This window comes from Hibiscus syriacus, unplaced genomic scaffold (assembly GCF_006381635.1).
Source record: "Hibiscus syriacus cultivar Baekdansim isolate YM2019G1 unplaced genomic scaffold, ASM638163v2 tig00111105_pilon, whole genome shotgun sequence".
Lineage (NCBI taxonomy): Eukaryota > Viridiplantae > Streptophyta > Magnoliopsida > Malvales > Malvaceae > Hibiscus > Hibiscus syriacus.
In genome coordinates, this window is record NW_024062987.1 from 1,144,876 (window position 1) to 1,164,302 (window position 19,427).

General features: G+C 34.9%; 2 protein-coding genes and 1 pseudogene across 2 annotated transcripts; 2 read left to right on the forward strand and 1 right to left on the reverse strand.

The window, feature by feature from the left end:
* The first annotated feature begins 512 nt into the window (after nt 1-512).
* On the forward strand, nt 513-3,596 carry LOC120154080 (annotated as a pseudogene).
* Nucleotides 3,597-4,944: 1,348 nt separating this feature from the next.
* Nucleotides 4,945-7,259, reverse strand: LOC120153948 (ELL-associated factor 2-like). Its single transcript, XM_039165808.1, has 4 exons — nt 7,085-7,259; nt 5,948-6,300; nt 5,783-5,825; nt 4,945-5,533 (listed from the first exon to the last, which is right to left on the reverse strand). Exons 1-4 carry the CDS (start codon nt 7,209-7,211, stop codon nt 5,094-5,096), a joined length of 963 nt encoding a protein of 320 aa, XP_039021739.1. The 5' UTR covers nt 7,212-7,259; the 3' UTR covers nt 4,945-5,093.
* Nucleotides 7,260-10,495: 3,236 nt separating this feature from the next.
* On the forward strand, nt 10,496-18,071 carry LOC120154081. The gene is made up of 3 exons (XM_039165920.1): nt 10,496-10,517; nt 11,544-11,815; nt 17,730-18,071. The coding sequence occupies exons 1-3, from the start codon at nt 10,496-10,498 to the stop codon at nt 17,940-17,942; spliced, it is 507 nt and encodes a 168-aa protein (XP_039021851.1). The 3' UTR covers nt 17,943-18,071.
* Nucleotides 18,072-19,427: the final 1,356 nt, after the last annotated feature.

Here is a 19,427-nt window from a genome sequence, read left to right on the forward strand (position 1 = left end):
CTGTTTTCCATGGCTAGTCTTCCATCCTTTGTGCTCTCTGGTGTTTTCGATTCTTGTGGTTCATGGTTAGAATCTTTGCATGGGTTATTGGAGCGTAAGATTTTCACGGATCTTCTGGTGTTGCTCTCTCAAATCTGATACCGAAGGAATATTTTTGTTCATGATAACCAATTACTTCCAGGGTGGCTTGTTGTCTCCTCCAGCAAGGCAATGCAGGTTGCTTTTGATAGGGCCAAATTCTGTAGTGATTCGAACCAGTCCAATACCGTCCTTCATGATCATGCGGAGCAATGGTCGAAACCTCCTCCCGGATATGTGAAGCTTAATGTCGATGGTGCTTGTCCGTCGGATGAACGGCCGCCAGCAATTGGGGGGATTATTAGGGATCATGATGGTTTTGTCTTGGCCGGCCAGGTGAGGAGGTTGGATTGTCCCAAGGATGCCAGAATCGTTGAATCTCAAACTTTATACTATGGATTGCGGCTGGTTCAGGAGATGGTTTCTCTCGGGTGATGATTGAAAGTGATGCGGCAACGGTGGTTGTTCAGCTTCAAAATCAACCATTGGATCTTTCGACTCTCCATTACATGCTTGTGGAAGCTCATCAAATCCTTGATTCAGAACCGGACTATAGTTTAAGATCCATTCGACGTAATGCAAATGAGGCGCCTCATACGTTGGCTCAGTTCGCTGCTAGATCTTTAGCTGTTATAAGTTCTTTGACCGATTATCCTTTGTGTTTAGATGCTATAATTTTTTTCTGACTTAATAGGTTTTTTAACGAATCAATATATATATATATATATTAGATGATGTAAGATTTTTAACTACAATTTATACAATTTATTAGGTTTTTAATTTTTATAGAAATTTAAGATTTTAATGATAATATAGAGTTGTAGTTAAAAATTTATTAAAATACTAAACTGATATTTTAATTATAATTTATAAATAGATTAATATTCCTAAAGAGGTTGATAGCCATGATATAACGAATGATATAAGGATTAAATAAATTTTTTAAAATTATATGATAAAAATAGAAACCTACTCAAATTTAAATACCATTGATGTAATTTACGTAACATAATATCCCAATCAGTTTAACCCACATAGCCAAGCCACCGCCATGTCTTGTTAACAAAAGTTGTGCTTCCAAATACAAGAAGAGGGAAAACCATTTGTGTTGAGGCTTCGAGGGCTCCATTTCCAAAAGCAACCGTATCCAGAAACTGGGATGTCTCTGGTGTATCCCCTCTTACTTCAGCTCCGGCTTGGCTTCCTCGATTTGAAGAGCTTGACACCACCAACATGCTTCTTCGTCAAAGGATTATCTTTTTGGGTTCTCAGGTTTTATTGTCTCTTTTTCAATGCATGGTTTCTTTTTTCAAGTTTTTAGACTTTGTTTTTAGCTTGTATGTCGATTGTGGTAGTGGATTCGGTTTAATGGGTTTAGTATTTTCAAATTTGTTTGCATTCATTGCCATTTTTCTATGATTTATAATTCACTTTGGAGTGGTTTGTTTATTAATATATATTTGTATGATTTAGGTTTCTTATGGATTATAGAGCAATGTGATCCTCTCTCTTCTGCATTGTTGTTGGTTAAGGATTGAAATTCTGATTTTTTTTATGGTTTCATTTAGAGGCATTGTGATTATTTGGGTTTTAAGTTTCTTAGATTTGAATCCGTTTTTTTTATTGTATTTCATTGATATTGAATAGGTGGATGATATGACAGCAGATTTGATTATAAGTCAGCTGTTACTTCTTGATGCCGAAGACTCCGAGAAAGACATCAAATTGTTCATCAATTCACCCGGTGGCTATGTCACTGCTGGTATGTCTATAGGTTTTCTTCCATCTGCTTGATTCCTTGCTTTTCTCCTCTTGTTGTTTCCATTATTCATAAGCATTGGAATGGCATTTTGAATTGAAGGAACGGTTTCGAAAAAGTCTATGTTTCAAAGAATTGTTTGTAGTGTACAGAAAGGCTAACTTCCCCTCATTGATTAATCCGCCGCAAGAAGGTATTCACACAGGCGATGCAAACAGTTTATGTGCATATTAACTTTCCCTCATTGATTGATGCATGTAGGAATGGGAATATATGATGCTTCAACTATTTGCCTTGGACTTGCTGCATCGATGGGTGCATTTCTCCTGGCTACCGGTACGAAAGGTAAGAGGTTTTGCATGCCCAATTCAAGAGCGATGATTCATCAACCCCTTGGAACTGCTGGAGGCAAGGTAAGCATGTGATGCTCTGCATTATTTTTTGAGCATATGATATATCTTCTGAGATGAGATTTATATCTTTTTCGAGGAATCTTGGGCACTATCAACTTCATTGTTTGTTTTCATTATTAAATGTCAAGATAATGTTCAAATTTATACCTTAAAAGTTTTATTTAATTGTTGGTTGTTTTCGTTACTAAACTTGAAATGCTTGCTTTCCAATTTGAACCTGCAAATTTTCTTTGCTTGATCTTCTATAATCAAGGCTGAAATTGCAATCATCATCTGCGCGTGTGTATATTCAAATGTGATTATTCCCCTTGCTTCCCGAGAAATTATTAGTGCTTGAAGGGAGCCATTAAAATTAAAGAATGCTACGGAGTCAGAAGCAAACTATGTAGATCGCTTTTCATGATTTGGATGCGTCTTTCATCATTATATATAATGTACATTGCCTTTTCAAATGTGTCCATGGCTAATTCCTCAGAAGCAGTTTGTATTGTTCAAGTAAACTTTCTTGCAAGATGAAATGATGTTAGTCATAGGGAAAATGGATTTTTTAACTGAAAAATGTTGGAACTTGGTAGAAAATTTTATACTTAATAGAACAAGTCTGACTTGAACTCTACTAGTAATTTGTCTTGCTCGTTTTAACTGGATGTTGCGTTAGAAGGACAGAATTGGTTGTAGCAAGTTAATTTCCAGTGGTTTCTTTTATCTACACTAGACCGTTTCATATAAGATTACAGGCAACCGAGATGAGCATACGAACAAGGGAAATGGTGTACCATAAGATTAAGCTGTATAAGATTTTATCAAGAGCTACAGGAAAGCCTGAAGAACAGGTTCGATTGCCTTCCAACATTCCTCTATCATCTATTTTTTCCACTTACACTTCTGCATTTGTTTTCGTATTTGAGTCGCCTTGTTTTTACTATCCATTATGTTGCAGATTGAAATAGATAGACCGGGATAATTTCATGAATCCTTGGGAAGCCAAGGAATATGGCTTAGTCGACGGAGTAATAGATGATGGCAAGCCAGGGTTGGTAGCTCCAATTGCAGATGCAACACCACCACCGAAAACCCGGGTGTGGGATTTGTGGAAAGTGGAAGGGAGCAGGAAAGCCAGGAAGAATTTGCTACAGAACACAAAATGCTGCAGAATGGGTATAAAGGAGGTGAAGCAAATGATGAGGGAAGAGACGCAGAAAAGAGAGAAGCTGCTCCTTTATGATGATTTGTGATGTAAGACTGCATATTTTTTTCCTGGAAAATCACAAAAGGAACACATGTTACTTACATTTATATTGGACCTCGTTGTGTCCCTAAATCTGCTCTGCTTGTTTTTATTTGCATATTAGAAATATGGAGTTCATGATGCGCTGAATAAATCAAGAGGATGGAACTTTAGGAAAGTCGAGGACAAATCTGAGGGGATGTTTGTTTATTTAGAATGATTAAGCGTTGAATGATTCAAATGCTGAATGATTTAGAGGTTCTGTATGAATTAGCTCTGAATGTGACATGTTATTTGATAATGGCTCTGAATCATTCAGAATGTACTTCAATGTTGAATAATTCAATACTATTTTGCTGAATCAGTCAACATTAAATTATTCAGATGTGCGAAACAAACGCGTTGAATGTTGAACGGTTTAGCATTCAGCGTTGAATGATTCCATTAAAAGACAAACAAACAGCCTCTAAATCTTAAAATATTCTGACACAACCTCTCTATTCAAGTTTTCTTGCGTTCAACATTGAATTATTCTTAAGCATAATTTATTTCAATTATAAAATTATATTTATTTTAACATCTAAGCAATAATTTTATGAATTTACTGCCATATGCCATTTCAGAAATATCACATGAACTCTTTTTGAATTTTATATATATGAATTTCTTTATCATAAATATATTCTTGTTACTTGACTTGATTGGACTTTCGACTTAAAAATTTTAAATAAAGTTTGTGTTATAAAATAAGAGTTAAATAACTCAAATTTTTTAATAATTGTTGTATTTATTTTCAAACTCGAGTCTAATCTCATAACTTTGTGTGAAATATGTATATCACATATGACAAAAATAAAGTATATATATATATATAGTTATAAAAAATGTTTAAATTAAAATTAATGAGTACCCTAATATTATAAATATTTGGAATTACATTTAAATATAAACATGAACAATTCGAATCAACTCGACTTGAATTTTTTTAAAAATAAAATTTGAGATATAAGATAAGATTCCTCAACTTGACTAGCTCAAAATTTGTAATTCAATTCAATCGATTACTCACCCTATTCCTATTGCGTTCATCTTGCCTTGAAAATAATTAAATTCAATATTAGTTCCACACTCATCTGTATCGTATTATAGGGTTAACGCATCCAATATCATAAAAAGAGTTTTCCTCGTTAAAATCAAAATTATCGGCAAGACTATCTTCCTACACGTCAAATTTGTTGCTGACATCTTTTAGATTCCAATCTGTTACTATTAGAGTTTCGCTAATAAATTATAATTAGACTTATGCTCCAAAGTTAATTAATAATAACCCTTGATAAGTAAATATAAACTAAAGCTCCGGCGTCAGTTTTTACTTTTTGGCTTGTGGTGTGAAAATAGACATCAGATTGTGGTTGCATCATTGCATGGTTATGATTGGGAGCATTACCATATTGTGACTTTTGGGATCATCCTCTTGTAACAAAGAATATATATATATATATATATATATATATTATCATCCAACTTGTACTTCAAAAACAAAACCAAAAATAATTAATCCATGCACACAAGCTACTAGGCTGTTGTTGGAAGACCCTGAACTGCATCTAACCACTTAAATAGAGATGGCCGTGTCGCCATCGCTGCTTTCACTATCACTGCTACTGCTCCCGCTCCCACTCCCACTGCTATCATTTCCACTGCTACTATTTGAGCTCGAAGACTGTTCTTTCTCTTCAGCATTCACCTGATCTCTAAGAGCTTCAGCTGCACTGCGTCCTGGTTTATTGTCGTCATCACTTAAATCTACATCAGCAATCTCCTCATCCGTGTCAACTTGATGTGGTAGGTTGATATCAATGCCAAAACCAGAGGACACCTTTTCAGAGGCATTGTCTTGCTTATCTGTTCCCAAACCATCATTATCATTACCATCATCATCAACAACAATATCCACCTGTTCTTCTGATTCACAATTTTTCGGATCTGGTGACGCAGTTGGCTTATTAGGAACTGAAGATGACGGGGGCTCTATGTTGTTCTGCTTTCTAGATTCTGCGCAATATGGCCAGGGAAGTGAGCGTTTTACCATGGTAAAATGAAATGACTAAAAACAAAAAATTCTTAAGATATGAAGTGGTTGATGGATCTACAAAAGCTCAGTTATCTGGACTCTGACAATGAGATGAGTAAGATAATCGTCTTTTGTTTCAAGTTTGAACCCGGATTAAGATAGACCGGTAAAATCATGGTGATGAAGGCCTAAAATAACCTTATTAGCATCTAACAAAAAGAGAATCTCACCTCCACTCTCGAAGTCACCGGTGTCAATACGTTCCACCTGAAGCTGTAAAGTCACATAGAAAACAACAAAAATAGAAAAATTAATATTAATTTAGACCACATTAACAACAATAATGGCTACTTTATTCAATGATGCATGAGATTGCAGGAGTGAAGTGAACTCACCGGTATTGATGGAACTGAACTTTTGTTCGAAGACTCAGGCTTCAGTCCTCTACCAACTGGAGGCGAATAAGACTCTGTAGCAGGGCCAGATGAAGAAGCAATGGCTGTGGATTCACCAGGCTGGCGAACATGCCTCAACCGCTTCACAGCTCGGTGTAACCGCTCCAACCGAAAGGTCTCACCATCAAAGAACAAAACTGCATCATTGTCCTTGTAATCTTCACATGTCCCTTCAAATGTCACCTTGGGTTTTCCATGTTGGTTGTTTTCAAATTCTACCTTAACCCGATTATCCTTCGTCTTGTGGAATGATCCTGGTTGGCTCTTATCAATTGATGCTGGCTTAAATTCATCTGAAACAGAACCAAACAAAAGATGTAACAATTTTGCACTGCCGAATAACTTTCAGATACTGTAAGAAATTAATATATCAATCGAATAGAACCCCTCACTAGACTGATAACCAAACATTGTGAAAAGAAAAAGGCCAATAAAAGCATACTTCGAAGCAAATGATGTTATCTCTCGTGTAAACATTAATGCAACTCTCAATATCCAAACCAGACATCTCATAGCTGGAGATTCAGTACTGGAGACCAAAACCAAGAATATTCAATTCAAATCTCAATGATTTTCATATTTGCAAAGGACTGCAAAAACAAAGCTAAAAGACTAAATGATTTTCGACTCATAAAAAAGAACATATTAAGCTATTCCAATTGAATATTAATCCCTGATACAGATTGGAAAATACTATATGAAGTGATCCCATTTAAACAAATGATTGCTAATCAAAGCGATTCATTGTATTGCTAATCAAATATAAAAATCATAGAAAAGGAAAGCAAATCAATCTATATACTATTAGAAAAAAAAAGAGACATCTTTTACCCTACTCTTGATAATTTTCTTGTATACACACTGCTGTAACAATCTCTCTAATTTCATTTTTTTTTCAAAATTGAATTCGAATACCATCAAATTTTGTATATTCAATTAAAATTCCTACTTTATTTTTTGTAGAAATAGATATAATGTATCGAACGATCAAATATACATATGGACTTAGCATGAGAAGATGTTTTCTGGGTTAACAAACAGAATCCTGGAACATTGAAAGGGGGAATGATTGCTTACAGCGTAAAGTGCAGAATTTGGAAGAAGGTTGCTGCTGGTCCTTGAAGGAAGACCCTAAACTTATATTGTACCATCGATTAGGCATCGGAGCAGTGCTCGGTTCTTCTTTGTTGCTGTTATTTGCCATTTTTGAAACCCTAGAAGGAATTTCTGAGGGGGGGGGGTAAAAAATATAGAGCCAATAGAAAAATACAGAATTGGGTAATTGGGTAAAAAAAAAAAAGAGAGGGTCATTTGGTCTTCTTGGCTTATTACTGAAGTTTATAAATTAACTCTCACGTGCATTATAATATCTTTGCTCGTTGGAAATTACACGTGGCTTGTTGTAGTAACCTAGGGTGTGTTTGTTTGATGTAATTAGAATTACGGAATTAGTTTTTTTTTCTTGAATTTTTGTGTTTGTTTCACGTAATTTGTTTTTTGAAAAATATTTTCTCGTGTTTGTTTCACGTAATTTGTTTTTCGAAAAATGTTTTTCCCGTGTTTGTTTCACGTAATTGGTTTTCCGAAATGTAATTTATTTTCTTAGTAACAGAATTTCCTTTGTGTTTTCTGTAAAATGACTTACGAATTCATTTTTCATAAGTCATTTTCTGAACTTTTCACTTCAAAGAATAAATACTCAAAATAATTTTATTTTATGAATTTAATATTAATAAAATATTTTAATATCATTTTCATCAAAATATTTTTTTATTTATTAATATTGATAATAATATAATATTATATTTTAATATTATATAAAATAATCAATTATATTATAATATAAAGATATTATATTTTATTTTAATAATATATAATAATTTTTTATATATTATAATGAATAATATTATATATTTAAATAATATTTTAATAAAGATATTTAAAATATACTAATTAATATTTTTAAAATATAATATAACACTATTACTTTAATAAATAATTAATATAATTTATAATATTTTATTTCACTAAAATATACAAAAATTATTATTTTTATTAATAAAATTATAAAAAAATATTTAATAAATAAATTATTTTAATATTTTAAAATAATAATATTAAGTTTTATGATAAATAATATTATTTATTATATTTAATATTTGTAATAAATAATTTTTAAAAAAACTATCCAACTAGTGGAAAAAATGTTTAAATAGCATCTTCCAAACATCATAAAACGTTTCCAGATGTTTTTCAGAAAAATATAATTCATTTTACGGAAAACATTTTCCGGAAAACATTTTCCAGAAATGTAATTCATTTTCCAAAATTCAAATTCCAGTAATTCATTTTCCAGTTCCAGTAATTCAAATTCCAGTAATTTATTTTCCGAAAAACCAATTACAGCCAAACAAACAGACCCCTATTTATTGTTTTAAGTGTGGTGAATCCAAAAATATTCTTGATAGTTGGTGCATATGAGCTAGCAACAAAATTTTTTTAAATTAATTGACATAAATAAAATTTTATGGTAGATATCGTCAATAAAATAAAAAAATTAATAAAAATTTTAGATTTTACCATGCCATCATATATATATATATATATGACTCCGCCACTTATTTTAAGCAAAATGATTATTTCTTTATTAGACTTGAGACAAATGCATTTTCTCATAATTTTGAGTGCTTAGCTTTCACTTCTTTTCATTATAACGTTTGTTACCTAAACTGATGCAAAGACACTTTTAGTTATAATAACTCAGTTCTAGTTCATAACTTGTCTTCTTAGATTTGCAAGAGTGCTCTTTCAACCAGTGTTTTATCTTCGAATTCCTTAGTGTTTGATTTTATTCAAATTTCAATTTACTAAAATGATTATGAGAATTATAAAAAAAAAACTAATCCAAGATGCAAAAATGAGATAATGATGCAAAATGGTTATCTCTACACCATAAACCTCCCTTAAATCCTTCAAAAGCTTCACACCATCAATCAAGATGGTGATGATGAACTTGTTTTTGGAGCTTTAAGGGTGGTGAAAATGATTTTTATCCCAATCTAACTCAGATGCGTGATTTACACCAAAAAGATGAAACCTTTTGATTAAGGTTTTTAGCTTTGAAAAATGGGAGAAGAGAGAGAGGGAAAAGATGAATAAGATTGAGTATGCAAAGAGTTGCTGCCAATTAAACGACTCATTCTTTTGCTCGTATTTCCCTCGCAAAAAAAAACCCAAATCAGATTTATTTCCTATGATTAGACAAATTATTCTCCTGGTCCTTAGCATTGGAATGCTAAGCAAAACCCTCCATTTTCATCACATTTTTTAAAATATTAATGGTTCACTCCAAAATAAAAATTATTTAGCAAGTTAATAAATAACGACGAGAAATGTTGTCTGCAAACAAATTTTGAACCCGAAAATTTACTCAATTTTTTTTTTGGCTAATACCGGAAGGAATATGCTTAAAACATATGAGCTTGGTCATGCTCATACACAACTACAACCTCCAAAGGAGGAACCTGGAAGAAAACTTCACCTACTGGACAACCTTTGGCCAGTTTAACAAGTTGATCAGCTACTGTGTTAGCCTCGCGATGAACATAGTTGACTCTCATTTCCCACTCACGATCTAAGATCTCATGAACCAGAGCAGCAATCACATTCCTATCCATTTCTCTATTTTGCCTGTTAAGAATACTCGCTGTTAACTTATAATCCATTTCCACCTCCACACGTCTATATCCCATGTTCCAGGCAAGGATCAGGATATCATGTAGAGCCCATAACCCAGCTTGCAACGCCAGCAAATTCCTATGCTCCTCGAGAAACCGATAATCCAATCTCCTTGTGAATCCTGAATGACACCCTCAGCTGCAGCCATCGAATTCGAACCTCCCATCTCTCCATCACCGTTAACCTTCACCCAATTCATTTCATGTCCTTTCCGCTTTACTTGACCACGGTTCAGTCTTTCGTTCCTAGGATTAGAGCTTGTGGCTAGAATCTCATGCTTAAGGCGGAGGCTTTGCACCAACAAATCATCATGCTCCACATAGTTCGGCTGAAAAAAGGATACTGCACCTTCGTTTCCAAATTTTCCAGCAAACAACCGCAAACAGTGTACCCCAGTGCAAAGCAGGAATCGAAAAATTGCTTTGTCCCTTGGTGTTTGTAATAATTCATTTTTCATGGGGGCATATTCAGAAAACTATGCAACTGATTAGCAGCAATCAATCTGCTCCAAATATCTAAAGTAATTGGACATCGCCGGAGAGAATGACTAATATTCGTCACATCAGTATTACAAATAGCACACCTGTTGGAATCAGTTATATGTCGACGAAATCTTTCTTCATTCGTTAGCAATTTTCCATGAGCGTGAGCTATAGAAATATTTTTGTTCTTTAAGGGACGTTGTCGTGTTTAGGGCTAAGGCATTATAGGCCGACTTAACTGAGAACTTATGGCTTGCCTTCCAACTCCATGCCAGAGTTTCCTCTCCAAGGTCTGGATTCGGTGGGCAGATAGCAGCAATGCGATGGCAAAATATCCACAGAAATATATCTAGACAAACGATTTCAATCCCAAGCACCAGACGCCGTTATCATAGAACTAACCGGTGTTGGATGAGGCTCCATTTCAAGTAAATTATGATGCACAAGTGGTTCAGCTCCATCTATCCAGTTATCATACTTGAAATCAGTCCTATTGCCATTTCGGACGATCCAAAATAAATCAGCTCGGACATCTCTCCAAACAAAACTTAATCCCGTCCATAATCTAGAGCTTCTTTGGCGTTGTATGATATGCGGAATGTCTTTGGTCCATCGATACTTCTCAAAACTTGAAGTCACAATTTATCAATCCGTTCCAACAACTGCATTCCATTTTTCATAAAAAATACTTTATTTTAATTATCAAATTCTTTAACTCTCAAACCTCCTTTGTTCCAATTTACTCACAATTTAATGCAGCTAACGACAATCTTGGATAAAGTCGCTACTTTTACTAGTTGCAGTTTAATTTAATTATTTTTTACTATATCCTCCTAGGTAAAACTTATTTGGTAGTGTTTTTATTTAGAAAGAAAAAAAAATTAAAAATACACATTAAAAAGAAAGGTAAAATAATCTTCTAATTATAAGATTATAAGATGTTGTTTTGATGCATCGTCCGACTATTAAAAGTTATAAAATGGTCATTCGACTATTCATTATATTTCAAACTTATCATTTTACATTAAAAATTGACCATCACCTGAGTTGAACGTTACCAGATTGATTGAGATATGATAGTTATATGAGATTCTAAAATCATATTTTGTCATATTCTAATCAATTGATTAACATCTAATTTAGATTATCGTCAACTTTTTAATAAAAATGACAAGTTTAACCATAATAAATAATTAAGTAACTATTTTCTAACTTTTTAACCGTTGAAGTAATTAACAAGTCAACGACCTATAATTAAAAAAATATTTTATATACTGAACAAAATTCATGTACATCGGCCAATTTGTGGAGTTAAGAAATCGAAAGGGTTTTTACATGGCTCAAACAATCCCTCTCCCTCTTTCGCTTTACGTTTGCAAAAAATCGCCAATCTTTCCCCACAGATTCAACCCTTACTCGTCTTCCGTTAAAACCAGCCATATTGTATCCAAATCGGCTCCACCTCCAATCCTCTGCTCATCGGAATCCAGCGCCCATAACCTCAAAACATGCAAGGTTTGCAAAACCTAATTCGACCCTTTGTTCAATCACCCTCGGGCTTACCGTTTCCACACTGCCCATTTTGGAGGTATCCTTTTTGCTTTTCTTTACTTGGTTTGTATTGACTAATTTAAGCGTTCTATGCATAAACTGTAACCATAACTAATATTTCTGATTTTTTTTTGGGGGGGGGGGTTCATAAGCAGCTGATGACTAAAACATGGATTTAGATAATTAGAAGAAAAATGGGTTCTCGGGTTAAGAACTAATGACCGAGTGTTGTTTTTAGATTTTGAACAGCAAGTTTAAGCACTGAATGGTGAAGGATGTGAATAATTCCTGTTCCAGCTAAATGAGATTGGTGACTTTCTTGGAATCATTTTGCAAAATTAATTGTTGAATAACAGATTAAATTGTAATGTAGGTTCATTCCTGGTTAAGATCTTACCACAATTGGCTTTGTGGGAGACATAATTGAATATACACAGAAGTACATTAAATTTTTCAGTTTTTCCATTTATTTGGAGAAATCCTTAGAGGATATATCTTCATACCATGTCCCAGATATGTTAGGTATTACTGTTTTGATACAAGTCAGTAATTGAAAAGATTTTTTGAAGAGTCGCAACAACATAGGATAAAATTCTATGGCATTTGGAGCATGTCTCACCTCCTTGTTCAACATTTCCAAATATAAAACTGAGCAGATTTGCAGCTCCTAAACAAGTTGCTAATCTGTCCTTAGAAAATTGGCAAATTTTTTTGTTGCCCAAAAAGAAAATAAAAATGGGATTTGAGCATGATGAACTATTCTTATTTAGTAGCTTAGCAATTGAAAGCAAAATGTGTTCTTCTATTCATTCATAATAGTGAGGGCTTTATGCCTATTTATACAACTTGTTTACTAACTAACCACAACAACTTGTAACAGTTTCATAACAAACCACTACCGTTCACACACACACTCAACAATCTCACACGATGCACACCAGCTCAGCTCAGCTGATACTAACTTCACTGACACTCAACCCTTATATGCTAATATTCTCCCGTCTTTCTTCTTCTCCTTTTTTTTTCTCATTCAACATTGTTGAACATAAATTTTGTCTCGAAAAGCATGAAACGACGCCTTAGCCAAAGGCTTGGTAAGTCCATCAGCAAGTTGAAAACCGACAGGAACATAACTCACCCTCAGTTTACCAGCTGCAACCTTCTCTCGGACAAAATGAATGTCAAGATCAACATGCTTTGACTTTGCATGATACACTGGATTGGCAGTCATTGCTACCGCACTTGTGTTATCACACCAAATAATAGGAGTATCGAGTGAATGCAGCCCTAGATCACTTAACAAAGCATCGATCCAAGTTACCTCTACAGCAGCTTCTGCAATGCTTCAATACTCAGCTTCCATCGTGGAGCGTGACACCGATTTTTGCTTCTTAGACGCCCAAGTAACCAAGCTGTTACCAAGAAACACTCCATAGCCAGTCATCGAACGTCTATCTCCTGTATCACCCGCCCAATCAGCATCAAAAAAAGGCTCTTACACATAACTTAGTATCATCAGCCGAGAAGACTAAGCCATAATCCAATGTACCAGCAAGATAACGTAAAATGCGCTTAACAGCAACGAGATGTTCTTCACAAGGTGATTGCATGAACTGCGCCACCTTATTAACAACAAAGACAATGTCAGGTCTAGTATGGCAGACATATAACAAAGCACCAACAACACTTCGATATTCACGTGCATTAGCTAACAACACACTTCCTTTCGCTGAATTTTTCATAGCCACTACCATAGGTGTGCAAGTCGAGGACGTTTGAAGCATATATGTTTTTTCCAACAGCTCGAGTATTTATTTTTTTCTGACTTAGAGCTAAGCCATCACTAGTCCTCTTAACCTCAATACCGAGAAAGAACGAAAGTGCTCCAAGATCTTTTAAAGAGAACTGCTTGTCCAACATACGAATAACAACATCAACTTCCGCAACGGAACTTCCTGTAATTATTATATCATCAACGTATACTAAAATATACGTGCATGAATCATTCACAATTCGAACAAATAGAGATATATCAGCCCTTGACACCACAAAACTGAGCTCAAGTAGACTGTTATTGAGTTTATCATTCCAGTTTCGCGGAGCCTGGCGAAGTCCATACAAAGCTTTCTGTAGCTTGCATACTAAGGGAGCCCCATTGGAGCCAAGCTGTTCAAAACCGGGGGTTGTTGCATATAAACATCTTTAGCCAAATCACCATTCAAAAATGCATTATTGACATCTATTTGTCGTAACGACCATCCTCGAGTCACTGTTACTGTAAGAACCACATAGACAGTGGCAAACTTAACAACTGGACTAAACGTGGCCACAAAATCATGGCCAGGAACTTGCGAAAATCCCTTAGCTACTAGGCGAGCTTTATATCGATGTATAGAACCATCCGGGTTCCGTTTGAGCTTGAATAACCATTTACAGCCCACAACACTCTTATCACGAGGTAGCTCAACCAAACTCCAAGTTTGATTTTGGATTAAAGCAGAGTACTCCGCATGAACTGCAGCTGCCCACTTAGTTGACATTAACGCATCATGAACATTAGAGGGAACACTGTCATCAAGAATAGTAGTGTATACCTTGGGCTTGTAGACGCCACATTTGCTACGAGTTAGCATGGGATGATGATTGCTTGTAGATTCTTGAATAGAACCAGGAGGTGCAACTGCGTCTTCCTGAACTAGATCATCAACATTAGTTCCACTTGGACACATAGACTCATTTGAGTCCTCAAGAGCATTCGAGGAAGCAGTAGAACTAGTGACAGAGCTCTCATGCTCATGCACTTCAGTAAGTAATCGATGTACATCTACCACAACGCCAAGAGGTTGACTCTTTTGACCAGATGTGCAGCAAGAGCTGTGACTGGATTCAGCAGCAAATGGAAACTATCATTCATCAAATTTCACATGCCTAGACACATATATTCGCCCGTTCTTGCCAAGGCACAAGAACCCTTTGTGTTGATGACTCACACCAAGAAACGTACATGGATGTGAACGAAACTCCAATTTATGATGGTTAAACGGTCTAAGGTGTGGGAAACACCTACAACCAAAGACCTTTAACAAACTATAGTCAGGTTGCTTATGAAACAACGACTCATATGGAGATAAACCTTGCAGCACCTTTGTGGGCAATCTGTTGATGAGATGAACAACCATCATTGCAGCATAGGTCCAAAATTTAATAGGCATAGAAGCCTGAGCAAGCAACACCAATGCCAGCTCAATGATATGCCTATGCTTGCGTTCAACGACTCCGTTTTGCTCGGAGGTGTGTGGGCAAGTTACAAGATGCACAACCCCAGCCGTTATAAGAACACGAGAGAGACTTCGAAACTCTCCTCCCCAATCACTTTGCACAGCTAATATTTTCGAGTTAGACTGCGTGGACACAAGCTGCTGAAACAACTGAAAAGCATGAATTGCTTGGGATTTATCATGCAACAGTTATAACCAAGTGTGTCGTGTACAAGCATCGACAAAACTAACATAATGCCTATACCCGTTTGAAGCAACAAGTGAAGGTCCCCATAGATCAGATAGACCAACTGGAACGGAGCAGTATAAGTTGATTCGGACGCATGAAAAGGAAGCTTATGACTTTTGCCCATATGGCAAGCAACACAGTGTTCATTCTCATTCTTATCAACAATTGCATTTAACGATTTGCAAACTTGCTCTAGGGTCCCATATACAGGATGCCCTAGGCGCCTATGCCAAAGTTCATACAGTTTATTCGAAGAAAGTGCAACATAAGTTTCTGCCGAACCACTACTCCTAGAATATGTATTCGACTGAAAGAAATACAGACCACCACGCTCTTCACCACGCAAAAGAATTTCACCAGAATCCTTGTCTCGAACACAACAACTCAAAGCTCGAAATTCAAAGTAAACACCATTGTCCTTAGCAAGCTTTGACACCGAGAGCAAGTTTTTTTTTATCGTAGGCACATGCAACAAATCATTTAACAACAATGCTCGAGAATTAGATGTTAAGGTAGAGTTACCAGTAGCATGAATAGATAGTGGCACACCATTGCCAACAATTAACTTACATGGGCCTGTAAAATCGCCCTTATGACTAACGAACGAAGCATCAAGTGTGATATGGTGTGATGCACCGGAAACAACCACCCAAGAGCCACTAGAAGTTGTAACATTATGAGCCTCAACAGATCCTTTAGCACAGCAGGAACATGCTACATTTTCTGCAGCTTCAAGACTAGAATAGTGAGCACTGCCAGAGTTATCTCGGAGTGAAGTACGAGCAGAACTTGACCAGAAAAATTCTGATCAAATCGATGCCAACAGTCAACCACTAGATGGCCATTCTTGCCACACAGCTGGCACTAAACCCGCGACCTTCCACGACCTCGTCCTCGAGTAGCATAACCAGACTCATTACGATAGTCTGATCGATTATACGAATTCATGTTGCTCGATTTGGAACCATTGCTCAGATTAGCAACATGAGGACTTATTGGAAACTGATCATATCGAGCATCAAAACCAGCAATTTGAGTTTCAGCATCAACCAACAAGGAGCACACCTTATCAAGAGACAACGAGTCTTTCATCGTAGTAATGAACGCGACATAAGGCTGATAATCCCTGGAGAGACCTTTTAGGATGCTGGCAACCTGCTCCGCTGTGGAGACCGCACTGTCACACGAAGTCAGCGCATCGCACACCTCCTTGATCCGAGTGAGATAAGTCCTCATGCTATCATCTCTTTTCTTAAGCGACTGAAGCTTGTAATGAAGACTGATGACTGCTGTTGTAGAGCGATGCGCAAAGAATTGCAATACTTTGTTCCAAACAGCCATTGTTGTCTCCGCGCCAACAAACTGAGAGAACAGGTGAGAGCTGATGGTTGACAATAGCCACGACGCCAGTGCACAATCTTGTGCTACAAAGTCATCGTATAACTTCGGCACAGATTCACCATTTGCATCAACTACAAACGCAGGCGGAGGTTGCAACGTACCAGTTAACAATCGCTCAAGTCGATGGCTACGAACAGTTAGTAGAACTTGCTGCTTCCAGAGTAAAAAATTTGACTCATCAAGAATTACATTCACCTTCTTGTGAGTAAACATCTTAGCAGCTACAGCGTCCATGTCCACTACCAGACGAAGCAGCGAAGCAAATTACCTCAGGAATAGATGGCGAATGATACCATGATGAACTATTCTTATTTAGTAGCTTAGCAATTGAAAGCAAAATGTGTTCTTCTATTCATTCATAACAGTGAGGGCTTTATGCCTAATTACACAACTTGTTTACTAACTAACCACAACAACTTGTAACAGTTTCATAACAAACCACTACCATTCACACACACACTCAACAACCTCACACGATGCACACCAGCTCAGCTCAGCTGATACTAACTTCACTGACACTCAACCCTTATATGCTAATAGAGCATGTTTTGAAGTATCTGCAATTCTGCACTTGTTTCAGCTTCCAACTTGCTTGATAGACCCCTTCGAATTTCAAAACTTGTTTTTTTTCAATAAAGGGTTTACTTGATGAATTGTTGAAAATGTTCAATTCATTGAAAATTAATAATTTTAATGATTTAATATTTTAAGCATGTTTGATAATCTAAAATTAAACTTTAAGTTAGAATTTTTCAAGGAAGAAGTGTGAAAATTGTTGGGTTGATAAAGGACCTACTTATCAAGAATATTTTCAGCAATTCTTTATTCTATTTTTATTTCTTTTAAGTATAATATGCTTTAAAATTTGTATTTATTAAACAATATAATTACATCCAATATTTAATTTTAAGCAAAATATCAAACGTATTTATAATTTAAATTCAACACCTAATTTTTTCCAGTTTATCAAACAACACCTAAACCTTGTCACATTTAGAGAATTAACTGCAGTTTTTGCCATGCCTCAAACTACATAATTTCAGGGGAAACAAAGAGGAAGTTCAAGAGCGTGTATGCAGGGGGCACCATGGATACTCCCGACTCCGGCAAAGTTTTTCAATACTGGCATTGTTGTGGCTCTGAAAATCCATTTGATCCTGGATGCACTGCTGCTCCGCATGCCTCTTACGATGACTAATGCAGTTTGCCATCTTTCATTACCAATATCAGGTTGGTTTCTTTATACCCCATGTTAACTTTGTAAATGGATTTTTGGAACAACTTTTGATCCAGATTTTTTGAACAGAAAAAACTGTGATAAATGCTTGTATTTCTTGCCTTTCATTTGAATTTATTTGGTTTGGCCTTGTAAGTGCAAGATAACTATGTGATTTCTGGAGACTCTGTACAATGAAGACAATTTCACACGTCTTAGGTATCCAAGACTGTTAAGGAATCACTGAATTATCCTGGTTGGCAACAAGCTATGGTCGAGGAAATGATTGCTCTCTATAACACGCTAATCCTTCTACGATTAAAAGATATCGTTAATCGACGAGTGTTAATAGTCTGAACCTTCAAGTTATTAGTCGAGTCCTTAATAGGTACTAATGTCAAGATCGTTACAAATCTTTAGAGGTCTTGGTGTTCAATTGCTCATAATTGAAGTTTGAAGGGGTCAAATTGTAGGTGAGAGTAAGTCAATGGGCTAAGTTGTGAAATTGGGTCATTAGAGACCACTTCTATTTAGCATATAAATTGGTAGGGATTGATCATTCAAAATTGCAATTAGGGGCCTCTCCATCCAATGAACAATTCTTTGATCTTGTTCTTTTTCTTACTTAAAAATGATTTTCCAGTATTTTAAAATAATTCCATAAAAGTCGATCATTTTAAACACTAGATTTTAAGAACATGTTTTAAAAAAACAAAAAAAACATTGTTTTGATAAAATTATTTTTTTAAGTGTTTTAAAAATGATTTTAACGAAAACATTTAAAATCAAGCTAATTTATTTTAAATTTTTGTTATATCAACACTACGATGAATTCAAAAAAAATATATTTAACAATTAAAAAGTAATTAACAGATATGTCATCTGTTAATATATGTTTGAGTTTATATATTTCAAAGATTAAAAAGATCAAATTTCTATAATAAAAAAAGTTTAAGATCTGTTGCACCAACAATAATCTATTCTAAAGAGATGATGTATCGAGTTCTTTAAATAAATTCAAAGTTTAAATTTTGATATTGTGAATGAAGAAAATTATATTAAAAAGCTCACTTTCTATTTCATAATAGATCTCTATATAGTTATACTTCAAAATTTAAGTTCAATTACAATATTATTATTATTATGGATAATATCACATTTGATACTTATATTTTAATAAAATATATAATATAGTACATGTAACAGCTGATATCAAATCGAGATATACTGACCTAATTTTGAGACGTTATTATATGTGTACTTTTAAAATATCTAATATGGTACCTATACTTTGACAAAGTATTTATTGTAGTACTTAACTATCATTTTTTGTATTATTATAGTAAATGTCAATTCTCATAGATTAATTTAACGTTTACTATTTTTATTAATCCAAATAGAATAACAAAAATTAAATGATAGGTCATGTACCATATTAAATATTTGATAAAATATAAGTATCAAGTTATTTTTTAAAATTATATGTATCATATTAGATATTTTATCAAATTACATGTACCGTATC